Genomic DNA, 20,470 nt, shown 5'->3' on the forward strand with positions numbered 1-20,470 from the left:
CCTGTCCACCCCACCTCCCAATGCAGACTTTCCTGGATAGATCAAGTAGAGTGGTCATTGCTATCTGTACTTTATCACACACACACACCCTTGCAATCCTCCTTCAGAGACCCTTCTCACAAGAGGATTCTCATACTGGAAGTGAACTCCTTGATCCTGCTAGGAGCCATATAGTCTGTACTTCCTGAATACAGAGGGAAGGGATTTTAGTCCAGGTACTTCCTTCTTCAGAAGAAGGTGGGGGGTGGAGGCCAATCCTAGACCTCTGCTAATTGAATGTCTTATTTGCCACACAAGATTCAGAATGTTTACACTGGCTGTCATAATCCCATCACTGAATGAACAACTGGTTTGTGGCTCTCAATCTGAAAGATGTACATTTCCCACATCAATATACAATTGGCCTTTACAGTGAGCACAGACCACTTACAGTACTAGATAATCACCTTTGGGCTACCAACAGGCCCTTTCAAAAATTCATAGCAATGGTGGCAGCCCAATTCTGCAAGCTTGGCTTTCACATATTTCCCTACCTCAGTGACTGGCTGCACAAGGGCCGGTCCCATCAAAAAAGTACAGATAGCAATGACCACTCTACTTGATCTATCCAGGAAAGTCTGCTTTAACACCTACATGGACTATGGAGTTTATTGGAGCAGCCCTGGACTGAACCATGGCCAAAACATGCTTACCACTGTACAGGTTTCTAGCCTTGGGGGATCTCAATGCCCAAATCCACCGCAGCCCTCACACTCATTGCCAACACATCTCTTCTGGGTTGGGGAGCACATCTGGATGATCACATAGCCCAAGGCTTGTGGATCCCTCAGGAGTCCACACTCCATATTGTAGGCGTGGCTTGACATGAGTAATTGGACATAAGGGGAGGCCTCATTTTGTGGGAGTCAAGAACAGGGAGGTAAATAGATCAGCAGGCTGAAAACAGAATGTCTGTGCTAATTAAGGTAAGGGAGAACACCCAGGAAACCATTTACAATGGACAAGAGAACAGTAGATCAGATAAGTCAGGAATGTAAAGATGAGATAGAGAGAAAAATTGTACATGGACAGTGCATTGACAGAACATGCTGTACAGGGATTGAGTTCTACAAAGTACCTAAGCCAACTGCAAAAACATGTGATAACAGTGGATAGTCAATGTGATGTGTAAATGTGTATAAAGGAAGAGGGTTTCTGTGTAACTTTAGATGTGTGGTACACCCTATAATCACCCCCATGTGTGAGTCTGATCGACTTAGTGTAGCTTCATTGTATCCCTAATGAAGGAACCTGAGAGATGAGACTGGAGTTGGACTGAATTCTTGGAGAACCAAATGGAAGAGGTCTCAAAGAAACCACAACACATATCAACCTGCTAGAGCTACGGGCTGTCAGCAAGGAGTGCAGATACTTCCTACCCATCATTCAGTCTACTCACATCCAGATCAGGTCAGACATGACTGCTGTTTACTATATAAACAAGCAGGGAAGAGCAAGGTCCCCACCACCGTGCAGGGATGTGATCCACCTATTGAACTGGTGCATCTAGCACAACATCACCCTTTCAGCAGTACATATTGCAGGAGTCATGACAAGCTCAGTAAGAATTTCAACAAAGACCACTCTTCAAGGATTTTCATCCTGGATCCATTTTGCCACCCAAGAAAATAAATGCTGAGCTTATGCTCTCACTCCAGCCAGGGTCATGACTCCAGGGAGGATGCCTTCCTATATCCATGGTCAGAACCATTATTGTATGCCTTCCCTCCTATCCCCCTCATGCCTCCAGAAGATCCAGAGCACAGTAATTCTAATAGCATATGGTGGCCTTGCCAGTTTTGGTTCACCCTGGACCTGCACCTGGCCTCTCCCACATCCTGGCGTGCCATAAACATTACCTCTCTCCAGAAGAGTCAGAATGTCCCTGTTGAACTATCTCCTCTCCCTAAAGGCACTGGGATTTTGAGCAGCTCATAGAGAGCGCATCTTGTAACAATCAATGCACTTCACCCTCCTAGAGAAAGCTATTTTGTTTTCACTCACCCGTGACAGCCTGATTCCTTATAGGCATTGTCAGAACTTTCCTTCCCCTATCTCGACCTACATCTCCTGAAATCTGAACTTAGAACAAGCAGCACTTCTGAGGCCACCCTTGGCTTCCAGCTCTTTCCTGTATTTATTGATGAAGGTGACATTCTTGACAGCAGTTACTTCAGCTACTTCAGCTAGGAGGGTAGGTGAGTTTTGTGCCCTCATGGTAGATCCGCTTTCACAGAGACAAGGTATCCCTCCAGCTACATCCTAAGTCTCAAGGTCCCATCAGACTTCCATTTGAATCAAACCTCACAACACTAGAGATGGCAGGAGTTTACTCTCTGTAGATATTCGAAGGGCCCTTGCTTTTGACTTGGATCAGACAAAACTAGTTCAAAGACCTCCTCAGCTGTTTATTTTATTTGCTGAGAGACTGAAGGGTGATGCCGTCTCTTCTCTGAGACTCTCGGAGTGGGTCTTGGGCTGAATCCTCCTATGTTATCAGCTTGCAGAAACTCCTCTGTGTGGCATCAAACCTCACTCAACTAGAGCGCAAGCTGCCTCATGGCATCACTGCAAGGTGTCCTTTTTTATGAAATCTGCAGAGCAGCCACTTGGAGTTCAGTCCAAACATTAACCAGGCACTGTGCCCTAACTCAAGAATCAGCAGATGATGCATTCTTTTGTTACCCGGGGTCCTTTCAATCCAAAGCTCTTGGTAACTTTTACTCTGTGCGAGGTGGTGTCAGGAAATGAATCACGGGGGACACAGCCATCCGACCAATAGATGGCTGGCACAAACAGGACAACACATGAGTGCTTTCATTTAAAGCTAAACTTTACTTAGTCTCAAGCAGTTACACACATCCGCAACAGGTTAGGAAAACACCCCCAACCCTCGATAATTACCGAAGCTGAGTGTGGCTCTCGAGTGACACAGCGACAGGCTTCCATTGGCCAAACTTCCATCTGCCAATGTATCCGGAAGGAGAGTCCAGAAGAGTCCAACTACCTCAAACTTTTTTCCCTTATTTATACATTAGTAATACGACAAGTCCCTTAAAGAAAACTTGTTAAGCAGACAGTTTCAGTGGTCAAGCAAGAGGTTTCTGATTATTGATTAACCAGGTGTGGGTTTTTCCCAGAGTTTGCAGCCTTGAGGCCCCAATAGACATTCCTGAGGGCACATCCTGCGCATCTAAAATGCATGTATTAGCAACTTCAACACAATTCTTATCAGGAAGGACGCAGGGTCAAGCTGCCCTTTTTGTGTCACCCCAAGCCCCCTCCCCTCCTGCCTTGGTTAAGCTGAGGCTGCTTCGTGGCCAATTTACAGCCCGCTGACTTGGCTGCTTTTATCAATAAGCAATAATGGTTTCAGGCACTTCACTGGTTTGCCAAAATCTCCCCATACACTTTGGTTCAGCAGTGCTGCCAACTGTGGTGCCAGATATCTTCTCAAACCCTCCTCTTAAATATGAAGTGCTTTGGAATTGCCCATAGTGAACACCCATAGGGACCAGCACTGGAAGAAGAAAGGGAAGTTACTTACCTAATAGTAACTGGAGTTCTTCAAAATGTGTGGTCCCTATAGGTATTCAAAACCCAGCCTCTTTCCCCCATGCTTTGGATCCTCACATGATTCTTGGTAGAGTAGGAACTGAGGCAGTCTCTGCCACCCCTTGTGCCCTCAGTCCACAATCCGAGGAGGTGTGCTGTGCAGGTGTGTACCAATGGACACTGCTATTGAATAATATCTGGTCCCAGGCACACAGAGTGCATGAATACTTATAGAGAATATTGATCTGGATCACTTATCTCAACAAACTCGTTGCTATAATTTCCTTTTCTCAAGTAGGCTGGTCACAGACCATATAGGGGTTTAAACATAACAAACATCTTGAATTTTATGTGGAAGTGAAAACTACAAGTAGTAAGGGCAGAGTGTGGAGGACAGGTGTGATATGCTCATAGCAGGCTTCCCCAGTTAGGACACAGAGCATCATTCTATGCTGGCTGATGTTTCCAAGGGAAGCCATAGGCACAATGTATTGCAGTAATCCAGACTTTCGGTGGCAAAGGCATAGATGACCGTAGGATAGGCTCTTGGTTAGGCATAGATAGAAAAGACCTCTAGCTGAGAATCAAGGAACAGGGGTAGACCTAGTAAAGCATTGAGACTGCATGAAAACTATTTTGGCAAAGGGCAAACTCCCTCAATAGAGCCAGAAGACACAGGCCCCAGGTCCTTCTCTAGGTGCTTCCTCTTTTCAGCTGCTATCACTTTTGTCCTGTTCAAGCTGAGATACACCCAATACATTTCAATGGAGTTCTGCCCATTTCCACTGGCAGAGAATTTGGCCCTAAACCTTATTCTAACTGACCAATAACTATATATGTGTGCCATATAGACATTTTATACACATGCACACACTTGAGTTTGTTAATTATTCTTGAATCTAAGAAAGGAAAATTGTTTTGTCTGAGTCAGAGCCAGGAGTGACCTTAGGAGCTCTCTTTCAAGGCCTGAATGCTATACATTTTGTATTGACTGTCAGCAAGACATAAGCTATCACCACCACTAACATATTTGCATGAAAACTTAAATGTCTCTATGCTCCAGCTCCTAGTGCCAAAGCACCAATTTCAGTAGGATTGAGTTTGTCTCTGTGATTTTGGCTTTGTGATAAATGGGAGAGCCCTGGATAAGGAAAACAATCTTCTTCTTGTCTTCTTTCAACCTTCTGTCAACCAACATTTTTCTTCTATGTGTCAATACAGGACTTCGTTGTTACATATGTGTTCTAGGGCAGTAAATCTTCCACGACAAAATTGTAAGGTCCTTGCAGCTCTTTCCTTGCCCTCAGTCATCTATTGTAGTTTCACCCTACAGGGCAAAATTCTGTGCCAACTCACATAAGCACAGAAATTGGATGATTGGTATAAAGGCAAAGTGATGTAAATTCCAGTGATGTGGAATTCTGTAGTAGTGCAAAAGTTAACTCTACTCAGATGCCTAGTTGGCAGAAAGGGGCTGTAGCAGAAGAAGGGGGTCCTGCCAGGCCTTAACCTGAACATGGCCAGGAAGCCATAATCAAGAGCCAATAGTCAACATGGCCAAGGGACAATTTATCATAGAATAAGGGGAATAATTTTTGTGAGAGCACCTTGCGAGAATATTGTTGGAGCATCATTGTCTCTCTCAGTATCTGAGGGCAGACAGGTATGTAAAAGCAATTCTTGAGGGTCATTATGGCTCTTCTGTACCACTTGTAATCAGAAATATCACTCAGAAGAGAAGAGAAAGGAACAGTGAGGGGTCACAAATGTGTCGGCAGCCCACCTGGAAGAAGATATCTCTGCTGTGCACTTTTTAGGTCTTGTAATATGGAAACTGTGATCAAGAGGAAAAAATAACTAATTGCTCCAGAAATTCAAAATTCACAAGTGCACAAGTTAATATTTTAAAATTCTGCTGTTGTGCAGCAGGGCTAGATCAAAGCATTTAATCTGTAATAATGCATATGCATCATCTAACAATAGGCAAATAAATGGGCAAATTCATTAACAAAAAGTTAAGTCTTTAAAATGAACACCCTGTCAGTTAATCTGTTGTTAAAAAGGCTTGATAATCCGAATATTCAAGAGTAGCAATGAAGAGCTAATCTTGTGCTGCCAGTTTAAATCAAATCAGTTTCCTATTTCATTCTTCTCCAGGTTAAAGCCAAGTCAAGAGTACTTTCAGTTATTTCACTCTGACTTTTAAATTGTTGGAAGGGATGCAGCATCATGCTGACACCCAGATACAGTAGTTTCCCCTGGTGTGTAGGTAAGAGCGGTTCAGAACTCTGCTAAAAGTCATTGCATCCACTTTATCTCTGATATGTCTGTTGTGAAGAGAAACACCGCCTGGGTGAAACCAATTAAAGCTTCTGTCACTGGATTAACAATATAAAAGTGCTTAGTCCTGTCTAGAAGGTCCTGAACCCATCAAAACTCTGGAACATACATTTAAAACAACTCAAACTAATCTGTAATAGAAACAAAGAAAATGTTCATTGCAGAGTTTTGTGTTGCAAGAGTATGTTGTTATGAAAGCTCTTTTTTTAGGAACTAACTAATACTGTTGTACTGGTTATATGGCAGAGGCAGACAAACTTTCCCGTTCCAGTTTAAATGTCATTAAAGGAAACAAAAACAAATTAATTAATTACACAGTTGTGCCTGTAAATGCAAATAGTTATGAAATGAGGTGTCTGGATGGCAAATTTTGGCATAAATAGAATAGAAATGCAATTTGTCTGGCGTTTTGCACCCAGCACAATTTATAAGGGGTTGCAAAGGTGGCTTTACACCACTTTCAGTTATGCCACTATTACATACTGGGCCAGTCCCCAGTGTAATATAGAAAGCAGCCTGAACTCAGAGCCTCAAGGGGCCATTCTAACAGCCTGGGCTCAACAACACAGATGGACACATGGCCTGACACCCTGCCCCCTGACATTATCCTCTACACGGGGACCGTGTTTCTAGGTGGAGTTGCACAGGTGTAAATGACAGCAGAATTTGTCCAGTTACATGTGTTTGTTTTCAGTGTGCGCATGTTTTTTCTTCTCATCATGTTTTGATACATTTTCTATAAATTCTTCAATTTAGACACCCAGATTTTTGATATGGAGGATGTCCTAAAATTTGCTAACTGTTGCTACCCCCAAATCATTGGAAATGAGATCATTTAAACTTACTGTTTTAGATTTGTGTGATGAAGCTGTACTCTGGGCCTGATCTAACTAAGCCTATGTATAGATTTTGAGATGCTTTGTTGTTTCTTTTTTTCACATACTTTTATGGGTTTTGTATTTTTCCCCCACAACAGTATATTTTGTGCACTAAGATCCACTTAGATCTATCTCTTTGGGTAATGCAAGTTTAGAGTTACCTCCCAGTCACAAAGCTTCACACTGATCTAAAATACTCATAGACTTTAAGGTCAGAAGGGACCATCATGATCATCTTAATTAAATGAAGTGTCCTTGCTTCCATAGATGTGGTTACTAACATATCTGAATTAATATAATGAGCATAATAAATTAACATGATGAGAATAGTGGGCTGTAGTTAACTTCTGGGATGTTTAGCAGTGTTTAAATTCCCTTTAAATTACCATTAAAGATTATGTATATTGTATACTGCCATGTAATGCTGTAATTTAGCTGTGTTTTATTTAAAGGAGCTTTTATTCTCCTCAAATTTATTGTGAGGTGGAGTAAATTGGGAAATGTTAAAAAGCAGTATGATGTCAAAGACAAGGAGATTAGGTTTAAATTTTACATTAAATTATTGCACACATTTGCCCTTTTTGAGGCTCTAAGTGTGTAAACATCTGGGGGAGGGTATATGCGTACACACACACACACACACCTCTCTATCGCTAGATAGAGAGATGGAGATAGAGAGAGATATAAAATCATCCATTGTCAAAGGAATAATATGCATGTTTCTCACTGGTATTGGATGGAGATGTTTCTAGCCTCCCAGGTCCTGAACTGGCAATTCAGAACAGTTTGATTGCCTGCTTGATTGTTTGCGAGATAACTGTAAGATTGGCAGTGACAGGGTAATTTACTGAAGATTGCAATGTCAGACTATATCCAAGGGGGCTTGCTGGCATAAAGATGTGATTCTCATGACTGACAGGCCACTGGGAGATTGGTGTGCCAATTTAAAGTTCACGGTGTCGTCAAAAGTGTTCGGTTGCAGCAGCCCATAATCATGCTGCATGATGAGGTCATTATAGACATAACATATGCTCACATATAATAACAGGCATAGCAAAAATGTGCACTAGCTTGAGCAGGTAAATGTAAATTTGTAGATGGGAGTAATTTATATCCTATGTTTTGCTTCTGCTATTTCAGATGTGTTGATAGGATTCTCTTGACTGACAGTCGCCTGAATAAAAGCACTGAGCAAACTAAACAGTAGAGAATTTTAAGTTCATGGTTGTGAAGGTGTCACAAACCCAGAAAGAGCAGGATGCTGAGGAAGAAAGGCTCAAAGCTTAATAGGAAAACTGTCTTGAGTTATTATCTGAACCCAACGATGTCCTCCCATTGATTATATAAAGTGGGTGGTAAATGGACTGCAGAAAAAAAAATTCCCAGCTCCAGGATGGAAGGGGCTCCAAGATGAATGGGGCTCCTAATGTGAACAGGCCGCTGACCTTAAAGAAATCTATAGCTCTAACAACAAGGGAGTTCATCTAACTTAAGAAGTTTCCATGGATGCTGAATGAAAACACTGCCAACGTACCTCAGCAGTTTTATTTTTAAATCAGAAGCAGTCATTTTGATTGCAGTTGCCATCACTCAATTCAAGCACAATCCATGGGACCTAAGATGCTAATTGCAAAATTCAGAGCTCTGAATAGGACCCCTCTACTCCTGATACAGTCAGTCATTTTGTATATCAAAAATTTGGTAAAAGATAAAAGATTTGGGGATATTCATTCTGTCTTACTATAAGGAAATAATTATGTGGTCTTAACTCACCCAATTATTCAGTATGTTTCCAAGCCATTCATTGCTTCCTATGGTGCTGTCCAAATTTCTAATATGAGGGAGAATTTCTGAAATTAAAGTAGTCTACCTGAAATTTTACAAGCTTAAATGTATTCCAAATTGAGTGGCTAGTTTCCATAATTTTACATCAGTAAATAACTGCAACTTTCTCATTTGTTCGCTAAAAGGAAGGTAATATTTTAAAACAATTGGACAATAGCTAAATTACACTGGAACTCTAATAAAATTACACATTTCAATTAGGTTAGTTATACCAAATGAAAAGGGTAATGCCTAAAATTATGTTACAATGTATTTTAAATGTCGGGCCAACTTTAACTCAGCAAATTAATATGCATGGCTGGTAACTGTCTCCCAGTTGAAGGTTCCATTCTAATTTCTGCTGCTGCTAAATAGATTAGCATTTTCTTAAGGGCAGGTGAGATGGATGACATAGTATAGAGCCTGCTGACTGAACTCAACAATAGCATGATTGAGCCCTTCTTATCCAAGCACATTGTTGCCTAACAGTTCAAATTTGTCGAGGAAGGGGAAGGAGAGAATTGAATGTTTGAAGGGAAGCATCCCAACTGCAGCCCCATCACCATTTTTTCATAAATTGGCAAATTAGGCAGAGAATATAATTTTTCTTTTGATTGGGTCATGCAAATATTCCCAATTTGCGCTCTCCTCCAAAAAAATAAGTAAAACCCACAGCAGATCCTCCAACAAGCAAAAGTGAAAACCCAGCAACACAAAGGGTCAGTAAAGATGTCCCTGGATCCTCTGTCCTTTGTTCAGTTTGACTGTTCTAAGCCGCTATGAGTCCTCAAAGAAGTTGCATAGCTTCGCTGGCCCTGACTCTCCTCTCGCTTACACTAGTGTAGGTAAGCAGTTAACCCAGGAGTGGGCAAACTACAGCCTGTGGGACAGATTCGGCCCGCCAGCCGTTTTAATCTGGCCCTCGAGTTCCTGCTGGGGAGTGGGGTCTGGGGCTTGCCCCGCTCTGGCGCTCCTGCTGGGGAGCAGGGTCGGGGGCTGTTCCACACAGCTCCCGGAAGCCGCAGCATGGCCCCGCTCCGGCTCCTATGTGTAGAGGCAGCCGGGGGCTCCACGCTGCCCCCTGTCCCAAGCACTGCCCCCGCAGCTCCCATTGCCTGGGAACTGCAGCCAATGGGAACTGCAGAGGCAGCGCCTGAGGATGGGGCAGCACGTAGGAACCACCTAGCCGCGGCTCCTCTTTGGAGCTGGAGGAGGGACATGGCCACTGCTTCTGGGAGCCGCTTGAAGTAAGCACTGCCTGGATCCTGCATCCCACAGCCTCTCCCCATACCCCAACCCCCTGCCCCAGCCTGGATCCCCTTCCTACCCGCCGAACCCCTTGAAACCAGCCCAAATCCCCCAGCCCCACCCCAGAGCCTGCACTCCCTGCCGGATCCCTCACCCCCCATTTGCACCCTACTCTGGAGCCCCCTCCTGCACCTTGAACTCCTCATTTCTGGCCCCACCCCAGAGCCTACACCCACAACCAGAACCCATACCCCCTCCCACACCCCAATCCCAATTTTGTGAGTATTCATGGCCTGCCATACAATTTCTATTCCCAGATGTGGCCCTAGGGCCAAAAATTTGCCCTCCCCAAGTTAACCTCATCAAAATCAATAGAGTTGATTGAGAAAAGTGTCTCAGCCTCAGCTTTCCCATCTATATAATGAGAACAATGACTTTAACCCCACCTCACTGAGCTGTTGCAAGGATTAAGCAGTTAAAATTTGTCCAGTGCTTTGAAGATGTGCACTAAGTATTATTTGGTAGCACAGTACAGCTGGCTTAACTTTGACGTTCCCCCTTTTCAGATGGCCTCACTGACTGCCTGGATCCAGATTGCTGTCTCCAGTCTACGTGTCAGAATAGCCTGCTGTGCCGTGGTTCACGTGATCCTCTTGACATCATACAACAGAGCCACTCTGGTTCTCCAACTGTGAAGTCATTCTATGATCGAATCAAGCTCTTAGTGGGGAAGGACAGCACTCATATAATTCCAGGAGAAAATCCCTTCAACAGCAGGTAGCAGCTATAAATATTTCATTACATCAGCCTGGGTACACTGCATGGAAACATCCCTCCTAGAGATTTTATTCATGTTTTAACGTGAAATGGTGCTTTCAGCAGCTATATCTGTTTCTGTCTCAGGGAACAATCCTACTGAGGGCATTCTGTCACAATTTATTAATATTGCCTTTATTTCATAACATTACACTTTGCGTTCTATCACCCTGGCAGAGTCTAACACTAAGTTCTCTATACTGAGAAGGAGTAGCCTGGAATTTTAACGCATGAGAACTCTAGGATTTACATTGAGGGACGAAATGGATATTAGTTTTCAATTAACAGGACAGTTGTATTTTGTGTGGTACGAATAAGACAAATATTGAAACACAACTTTGGAATAATTAAGTCAGATTTTTTTAAAGATAAATTACAGTAAATTAGATATCTTTGTTTTGGTTTCTCATTTATTCATTATATAAATCCATTTTACTTTTAGCTGACCATCATATTATCTCTGTTTTCCTCTTTCTTTTAAGCTCTGGGCCTGCTCTGCATTATTTCCTAATTCTTTATTTATAAATAATCTAAAAGCCAATTCATCATTCATTTATATGTGATGCCCCATAAGATTAAAAAAACCTGTTTTCCTATTTACAGATATTATTCAAATGTGTCTGCATTTTAGCCCTTCATAGGGAATCTTTAAGAAATTGATGAATATATTCATTATGTTCATATCTTCCAAGTCAAAGCTGAAGAGGGAGCTGCATCTGGTCTTGTGCCTAATGCACGGCACTGGGTATCAGGGAACTGGATTTTCATTCCTGATTCTTCAATAGACTTCCTGGGTGATCTTGGGCAAGTCATAAATGTATCTGTATCTCAGTTTCTTCATCTATAAAGTAGAGATAATATTTCCCTATGTACCAAACAAAGCATTGTTATATCCATGTGCTGCTCAGATACTACAGCAATGGGTGACATAGAAAACCCTAGCAATTAATAAGTGACCTGTCCAAAAAACGAAAAATATTTCTGTAAATTTAATGTTTGTTGACATTAACTGACCAACTCTGTAAATACTACTAAACATTGCCTTTTGCTTTATTGGTGCATAAGGAGAAAAACAGGCCAAGAGCAGAAACCAATCAGCTAATGCACCAAGCTGTGTGACATATCCAGAAGGGATATGGTCAATTCAGTGGCTGAATTGACAAAAGAGCCCAGGTGTTGTGACTCTCAATCCCATGTCTTATCCACTGAGCCATGGTGCCTCATACAAAGTGTAAGTGCAGCTATCCTGTCCACAGGCCAAAAGTTAATTTTAACCAGAACTTCCATTGACATCAGTAGAAATGGCATGACTTCAGTCAGGGTCAGACTTTAAAATGTAAAATTGAAATAAGTATTTACCCTTTCTCTTAGCTTTTATGGTTTAGAATATCTAGTTGTATTTTGTTACATGGTGACACAATCTGACAAATTGGAGGAGGGTTAAAGTTAATGCTAAAAATCTATCCCAAAGGCTTTACCACTTTAACTCTCCTTACACGTTATGTCTCAGTAGTGCAGGAGCCTGTGCTCAGTCTCCCATGTTACAAACTGTAGGTCTTGCAAAGTCTAAGGCCAGGAAGTCTGAAATTTCATTTTTGGCTTACCTTCACTGTCAATTCCTATTTGTTCAAGTCAGGAAAATTAAATTTGGGCTTGTGTGGATAAATTTTAGTGAAAGGACAAGGGGTTAATAATTATAAAAACAATTCCTACTCAACAATAAAAACAGTAAAAAAAATCACAAGTTAAAAAGCAACCAATGTATTGTTCTCCAAGCTTCTAACTTAGAAATAGCTCAATGTACATTTGTGGATATGGGTTGGGATTTTCAAAAGTGCCCAAGGAAAATAGGTGCCCAATTTCGATTGAATTTGGGTGCCCAAGTCAGTGAGGCTCCTTTGAAAATCCCAGACTTGCTTTAAAAATGTTGCTGCAAGTCACCTAAGATAAAATTTTCAAAAGTGAAAATCAGTGGGACTTAACTTACTCAGGACCAGATTTTCAAAGGTATTTAGGGACCTTAAGATGAAGATAGGCACTTAGTGAGATTTTCAAAAGAAGCTAAACAGGTTCAGCATGTAACTCTCATTGATAGTCAATCTGCTTTGGTCTTTTGAAAATCCCACTAGGTGCCTATCTTCATCTTAGAAACCTAAATACCTTTGAAAATCTGCCCCTACAGGCACATCTACATTGGAATAAAAGACCTGAGATACGGCCGCAGCTAGTCCAGGTCGGCTGATTTGGGTTTGCGGGGTCTGGGCTGCGGGGCTAAAAATTGTTTTGTAGAGATTTGGGCTTGGAGTGGAGTACTGAGCTCTGGGGCCCACCCCACTCATGGGGTCTCAAAGCTAGGGCTCCAGCCTGAGCCCAAACATCTACACCACCATTTTACAGCCCCCAAGTCCGCGCCCTGCAAGCCTCAGTGAGCTGACGCAGGCCAGTCACAGGTGTTTAATTGCTGCTTAGTCCCTAAGTGAATAAGTCTCTTTTGAAAATAGGAGTTAGGCTCTTAAATCACTTAGGCCTGGATCCACTAAGGGACTTAGGCACTGAGATGCTGAGCATCATGAAGCGTATCTTATAGGTGCCTAGAAAATCACAGGATCAGCACTGCAATCCACAAACCTGAGTTAGGCATGTAGGCCCCCGATACAATGAATGGGGAGAGATAGGTGCCTTGGAATGCAGTCCACAAAAGCCAGCATGCTAGGCAGCTCTCCACCCAAGATAGCCAATAGGCAATGTGGATGAGAGGGTTGTATGCCAAGCTCTTCCCGCTCATGGAGATGAGCATCCAAGTCTGGGCTGCAGGGAGGTGCCAGTCTCTCATAGCAGTCCATGGCCTTGTCTACACTACAAGACTATTTCGAATCAACTTAGTTCGAATTTGTGGATTCAACCTTATGAAGTCGAATTTGTGTATCCATACTAAATACACTAATTCGAATTTCTGAGTCCACATTCATGGGGCCAGCGTCGACTTTGGAAGCGGTGCACTGTGGGAAGCTTTCCCGCAGTCCCCGCTGCCCATTGGAATGCTGGGTAGAGCCCCCAATGCCTGCTGGGGGGAGAAATGTGTCGAGGGTGGTTTTGGGTAAGTGTCGTCATTGAACCGTCAATAACAACCTTCCTCCTTGAAAGCGCCTGCAGGCAATCTGTTCGTGCACTTTTCTGGTCAGTGACAGCGCGGACGCCACAGCACTGCAAGCACGGAGCCCGCTGCAATCATCGCCGTTTTCTCCTCCACGCACTTTATCGTCCACCTCTTCCACAGTCAGATGATGAGAAATTGGGCTACTTTTCAATGGTGCTGCAAGCACTGGGGGACCATAGGGGACGTTTTGCAAACATCAACGTCGGGTGGCCGGGCAAGGTTCATAATGCGTGTGTTTTCAGGAACTGTGGGCTGCTCAGACGCCTGCAGGAAGGTAGTTTCTTCCCAGACCACGAAATAACTGTTGTGGATGAGCAGATTCCTAAAGTCATCCTCGGGGACCCAGCCTGCCCGCTAATGCACTTGCTCATGAAGCCCTATACAGGCGCCTGGGACAGCGACAAGGAACTCTTCAAATACCAGCGAGCAGCATGACCTGTGACTGTTCATTTTCTTTACAGAGAAGCTGAACCTGCCCCTGTTTCTTTACCCACTGACTGTTGACTCTCCTCTTCGGTTACATACCCCGTTCACCCCGTTTCCCCCACTTCCAACACACGTGTAAAAATAAAATACATGTCCCATTGTTACTGAAGAAAGGTTTCTTTATTCATGACTTTGCGTTAAAGGGTTGAAACTGGGAGGCAGACTGTGCTGGGTAGGGTGTGCGGTGATGTAAAGACCGCCTCTAAACTCAATGAATGACAGGCTCCTGCTCCTAGAGCGGTCCGCAGTGCCGGAATGCTTCTTTCAACGGAGCCTGCCATCCCTCTTTTTCGAATTCTGTGTGCGGGGGGATATGTGACCTTGTGGCGGAGGAGTACGGATACAGATTCCTCTGCTGCGTGACAGCGGTCCAGGACAAGGACCGCTGTATAAGATCTGTAACCGCCCTCCCCCGCTACAAAGTCACATCCCCCCCGCCCACACAGAACCTGGAAACCACCTCCCATACCGACCATGGTGCCTACTGACTGCACTGTGTGTGTGACCCGCTGCTGATCCTGCCCCCGTGTCTGTACCCTGGGAAAGGTGACTGTCCTATGCAATTAACAACCCCCTTCCCCACGCCCCCCATTCAAACACAGTCTTCTTTGAAAAAACATGACGGAAACAGTAATTAACAGCAAAGTATTTTTATTACTTAAGTAGACACTTAGGGGATGGAACTGGGATTGGGACTTGTGTGAGTCCGGAAGGGAACGACTTCTGCAAATGTAGGGTATGAGAGCTTTTGGGTACTTGAGCACTCTGCTGGGGTGCAGTGACAGTTTACACGGCCTCTGGCGCCCCTCCTTCTGGTTATTTTGGGTGAGGGGGGTATAGGACTTTGTGGCGGGGGAGGGCGGTTGCAGATACACTGCAGGGGGGCTCTGTCCTCCTGCGGTCCTGCAGAACATCCACAAGGCGCCTGAGCGTGTCTGTTTGCTCCCTCACTAGTCCAAACATTGTTTGAGTCGCCTGCTTGTCTTCCTCACGCCACCTCTCCTCCCGTTCGCTGTGTGAGCGCTGGTACAGAGAGACGGTCTCCCTCCACTGGCTCTGCTGGTCCGCCTCGGCTAGGTAGCAGCCCATACGTTCATCGAACATCTTGTCCCTTGTCTTTTTCTTTCTCCGCCTAATCTTTGCCAGCCTCTGCGAGGGGGATGCTGTGGCAGGTCTGGAGACAGTGGAAGCAGTGAGATGGGACACAGGGAGTGAATTCCTTGCAAAGATACATTTTTGCGAACAATTAACTGAGTCTAGGCTGTCTCTGTGAATTCTGGGTTGAGACCCCTGTGCCTGCTGGGGCACAAATAATTTTCGCGGTGGATTCTGGGTAAATGTCGCCAGTCATTCCTTCCTCCGGGAAAGCAACGGCAGACAATCATTTCAAGCCCGTTTTCCCAGAATTGCCCTGGCATACGCCATAGCGTGGCAACCATGGACACTGTTTTGCCTTTTGTGTATGTCACCGTATGTGTACTAGATGCCGCTGACAGAGGCGGTCCAGCAGCGCTACACAGCAGCATGCTTTTGCTTTTGCATGACAGCAGAGATGGTTACCAGCCATATTGTACCATCTACCATACCATAAATTGGTAATAAGATGGTAATAAGATGGGCATGGTTACCTGTCCTTTTGCACTGCACCATTTGGTGCTGTCATAAGTGCCCCTGGCTGAGCAGCCAGGGGCGCAAAAGCAAAAATTGGGAATGACTCCCTGAGTCAATCCCTCCTTTTTGGTATCTAAAAATAGAATCAGTCCTGCCTAGATTATGGGCAAGTGTACTAGAGAACCACTGTATCATAGAACCAGAGAGCACAGCTGCTCTTTGTCCGATCCTGCATAAATTTGGAGCTGTATGCTATTCACAGGGGGTGCTCCTGCAACAACACCACCTGTTCATTCCGGCCTTCCCACAGCCTTCCTGGGCTACCATACCATTGTCCCACCACTTGTGTGATGAAGTAATAAAGAATGCAGGAATAAGACACAGTGACTTGTTTGTGAGAAATGAGTGGAAGGAAGCCTCCAGCTGCAATGATAGTCCAGGCAGGACATTAATTACTGTGGATGAAAGAGCCCATCATCCCTCTGCTAGTCCAGGAGCAATTCAATCTTTTCTTTACACAGGAAGGGTGGGGGCTGATGGAGCTCAGCCCCCTGTTGCAATGATGAGGACGGTTACCAGCCATACTGCACCATCTACCATGAAAAATTAGGGCCAGGCGCCCTTGATCGACCTCACAGATGCTAGTACGCATGGTTACCAGTCCTTTTGCACTGCCCCATGTGCCAATAGGCTGATGATGAGGACGGATACCAGCCATATTGCACCATGAGCCATCCATAGTGGGGGGGCAAGGATGTTGGTGTTGAGTGCTGCACCATCGCGTCTATCTGCAGCATTCAGTAAAGATAGGGTGACATGTAAAAGAGTCAAGAGAGGATTGTTTTCCCTTTCACTTCTGGTGGTGGGTGGGGTGTGTGCGCAAATTGCCGAACTATGCCCTGACCCACCGCAGACACTGTGTTTGACCCTAGAAGCATTTGGAGCTCATCCAAGAATGCAAATACTTTTCGGAGACAGCAGGAACTGTGGGATACCTTGCGTCCTCATTCCCCCCTCCCTCCATGAGCGTCCATTATATTCTTTGGCTTTCCGTTACGCTCGTCATGCAGCTGCGTGCTGAGTCTGTGCTATGCCGTCTGTCCGTGGATTTATTAAAAATACTTTGGACCAGGCGCACCATAACAGTAATTCCACTACTTAGATGCATGAGTCTCCTAGCGAGATCACCGTGAGGACGGGCACTGAAGGAGATAGAGAGCGCATGCTGCGTGAAATCTATCACGAACCACGGACCGATGCAGCCGTGCTCGGGGAGGCAGTGCTCCCTGAATACCGCATGAAAGCCTCGCGCGGAAAAGGGTGCTATCACGGAGCACTCAATAAGGCAGCTCTCCCCAGGAACCTCCTGCTGATGCTTATCGATTAACAGAAGGAGAGCTTCGTGGAGATCTCCCAGGAGGATTTCTGTTCTATCACCATATATAGAGAGACCTCCTTCTCACACACTTCAGATTCCTGTTATATTAAGAATCAAAGTTAACATGGTTAAAGCACTTACCGACTGCTCCTTCCCCTGATTCAGGATCCGGGTTCATGGCCGGGGAGGGTTGGTAGGGGATCTCCGTGACGGTGATGAATAGATCCTGGCTGTCGGGGAAACCAGCGTTGTAAGCGCTCTCGCCTGCCTCGTCCTCCACAAACACTTCCTCATCTTCCCCGTCCGCGAACATCGTCGAGGAACTGTCCGTCGACACTGTCCCATCATCAGAGTCCATGGTCACTGGTGGGGCAGTGGTGGCAGGCTCCGTAGCGTCCGTTTGCCGCTTTGATTTTTTGGTAGCCTTGTCTGGGGTCCTTGGTTTTCACGCGGCGATGCGTTGCATGACGGCTGTATCCTCTGTCTGGATCATGGCTTTGGAGATTTTCTCGTAGGTCTTTGCATTCCGTTTGTTGGAGCGCAGCTCCGAAAGCACAGACTCCTCGCCCCATACACCGATCAGATCCAAGAGTTCCCGGTCAGTCTATGCCGGGTCCCTCTTTCTATTCAGAGATTACATGAACTCCTCTGCTGGAGAGCTCTGCATTGCTGCCGGTGCTGCTGAGCTCGCCCCGATGTCCAACCACGAAATGAGATTCTAACTGTCCAGAAAGGAAAAGGAATTCAAATTTTCCCGGGTCGTTTCCTGTGTGGCTGCTTAGAGCATCGAAGCTCGGACTGCTGTCCAGAGCGTCAACAGAGTGGTGCACTGTGGGATAGCTCCCGGAGCTACTAAGTTCGATTTGCATCCACACCTAGCCTAATTCGAGCTAGCCATGTCGAATTTAGCGTTACTCCACCTGTCGGGTGGAGTACCAAATTCGAACTAAAGAGCCCTCTAGTTCGAATTAAATGGCTTCCTGGTGTGGACGGTTGAGCGGTTAGTTCGAATTAACGCTGCTAAATTCGATTTAAAGTCCTAGTGTAGACCAGGCCCATGACTGGGAGAAGATAGGTGCTCCTCTGCTTAACTTGCAAGTGGAGCATCTTATTGGAGGATGAGGAACAGAAGCTCCCTTATAACCTCTAACCCAATGGTTAGGGTACTCCCCTGGGATGTGGGACACTCCCAATTCCAGTCCCTCTTCTGCCTGAGGGGGAGAAGGGATTTGAACAGGGATCAGCCACCTCTCAAGTGAGTGCCCAAACCACTGACTCTCGAGTCATTATAACTCTTTCTGACCCAATTAATAAAATAATTAATTGAAGTGGAACAACTTCAATTGGCGAGATTGAGGGAGACCCACCTCAGAATATCCCATAGCCCGCTGGCTAGGGCTCTCAACTGAGAGATTGCCCATCCTTGTTCAAATCCCTTCCCCTCATCAGGTAGAGGCAGGACCTGAACGAGCCGTCTCTCACATCCTAGGTGAGGATCCTAAAGGTTATCAGAGAGGTTGTCATCCTCCTCCTCCTTCCCCTTAGCTGTTTTGTGTAGATCTATGCAACCTCTGAGCCCTCCTATGCAACTGGGCCTCACATGCAACTCAGGCAGCTGACTGCCTGCCTGCCTTCCCCCAGATGGTGAATCACTCTGAGGCGTAGGCAGTGAGGCAGCAGCAGAGCACATGCCAAGAGGCTCCCAGGGAACTTTTACTGCAAAAACATAGGTGCTGAGTGAGTTTAGGTACCTTTGGCTGTAGGTGGCAGCTGAGCAGGGAGGTTGTGGATTGCAACAGTGCCTGAAAATGGGGCTTAGGTGCCTGAGTACCTTTGTGGATCTGTGCCTTAGGCACTTTTGAAAATGTTACCCCTTATTGGTATCACAGATGCCAAATTATGGACAGAAGCAAATGGTTGTGTTCAAGCCTGAAATGCTGAAACTGGGGGTTTAAAGTGCCGACATCGCCTTCAGAGAAATGCTGTCAAAGGTTAGGCCCCAAATTTTTGCATACATTAAAGCTGTCTTAATCCCATGAATTATAATGATCTCTCTCCTCCTGAGCTCTTTGTGCCACTCCATTGCAAAGAAATGGAGAAGAAGGGGGAGGAAATAGGCACTACCATCCTACAAAATATCTTTTGTTCCACCTGTTGACTCTGCAGGAGCAACTAATAATCAATAACATAATTCCCCAAACGATGCTTACCTCATTGCTCATTCTGGCACACAGACAAAGATGTGGTGGTCTGAAGCTGTTGAACAAAAACAACCATGTTAATTTGTACTGCATTCACATTTGACTTCTATTATGTGAAAAAAGGAAGAAAATTGTTTGAGGAATATAATTATTTTCATGCTTAAGAGGCAATAGCCCACAAGACAGATTTAAAAAAAAAATTAAATGGCATCAATGGAAAATCACTATAATTTACTTGTTAGCTTGTCTTATCTGTAGTATTATTATTATTATTGCAGGTGAATAATCATAAATAGAAATGAACCTATATCATGCCTTTCTGATATTTTTGTTTGTAAATTTACTGTACATTAAAGTCATGTGTGAAGAATCTGAAGTAACAGACTTGTTAAAAATTGCACGTGATGCAGGCTATTTTTCTACAACATTTTAAAAGCATGATTGATATATTTAATAAAATAATTTGAGAAAAAACAGTAATGTGAAGATACTTGGCTTGTTCCAAAGTATTCCCAATTATATGGTCTGCAACATGCATGGATTTCTGTTGAGGTCAATATCATGTTACAGTATGATGATTTCAAAAATTAATATTTGACCTAGAAAGTCAAGAAGTTTTGGTGTGGTAATCATTAAAAAGCAATAGAAAGGATTATTTTCATGAACTGGTTATGTTTTTCTGATATCAAGAGACTATTACAATGTGCGTGGAATAAAAGAAAAATGAGAACACGTTTGTTTAATAGCCAGTGGAGTGCACTTAGAAATTCACATTAGAGCATTTTAAACATTTCAAAGTTCATAAAAAGGTCTAAAAATAATCTTTGGTATTGCTAATAAAGATAGATGTGCCCTCAGGTCTGCATCCCTTCAGTAATTGATCTATAAGGAATAAGATAAAGCAGTATACCTATCCTAAAATTCAAGTGAATTTTGA

The 20,470-nt window shown here is 44.3% G+C and overlaps 2 protein-coding genes across 2 annotated transcripts in view; one reads left to right on the plus strand and one right to left on the minus strand.

Annotated features, from left to right (window-relative positions):
- Positions 1–845, minus strand: part of LOC123376340 (collagen alpha-4(VI) chain-like) — a 4,519-nt gene extending 3,674 nt beyond the window's left edge. The window contains exon 1 of the mRNA XM_045028258.1: positions 752–845. Within this exon, the coding sequence (XP_044884193.1) occupies positions 752–845 (94 nt within the window). The remainder of the gene's footprint in view (positions 1–751) is intronic.
- A 151-nt stretch (positions 846–996) lies between these two features.
- Positions 997–20,470, plus strand: part of LOC123376341 (teneurin-2-like) — a 72,300-nt gene continuing 52,826 nt past the window's right edge. Inside the window, exons 1-2 of the mRNA XM_045028259.1 lie at positions 997–1,090; positions 10,451–10,661. Of these exons, the coding sequence (XP_044884194.1) occupies positions 997–1,090; positions 10,451–10,661 (305 nt within the window). The remainder of the gene's footprint in view (positions 1,091–10,450; positions 10,662–20,470) is intronic.

The sequence above is a fragment of the Mauremys mutica genome, chromosome 8 (assembly GCF_020497125.1).
Source record: "Mauremys mutica isolate MM-2020 ecotype Southern chromosome 8, ASM2049712v1, whole genome shotgun sequence".
Lineage (NCBI taxonomy): Eukaryota > Metazoa > Chordata > Testudines > Geoemydidae > Mauremys > Mauremys mutica.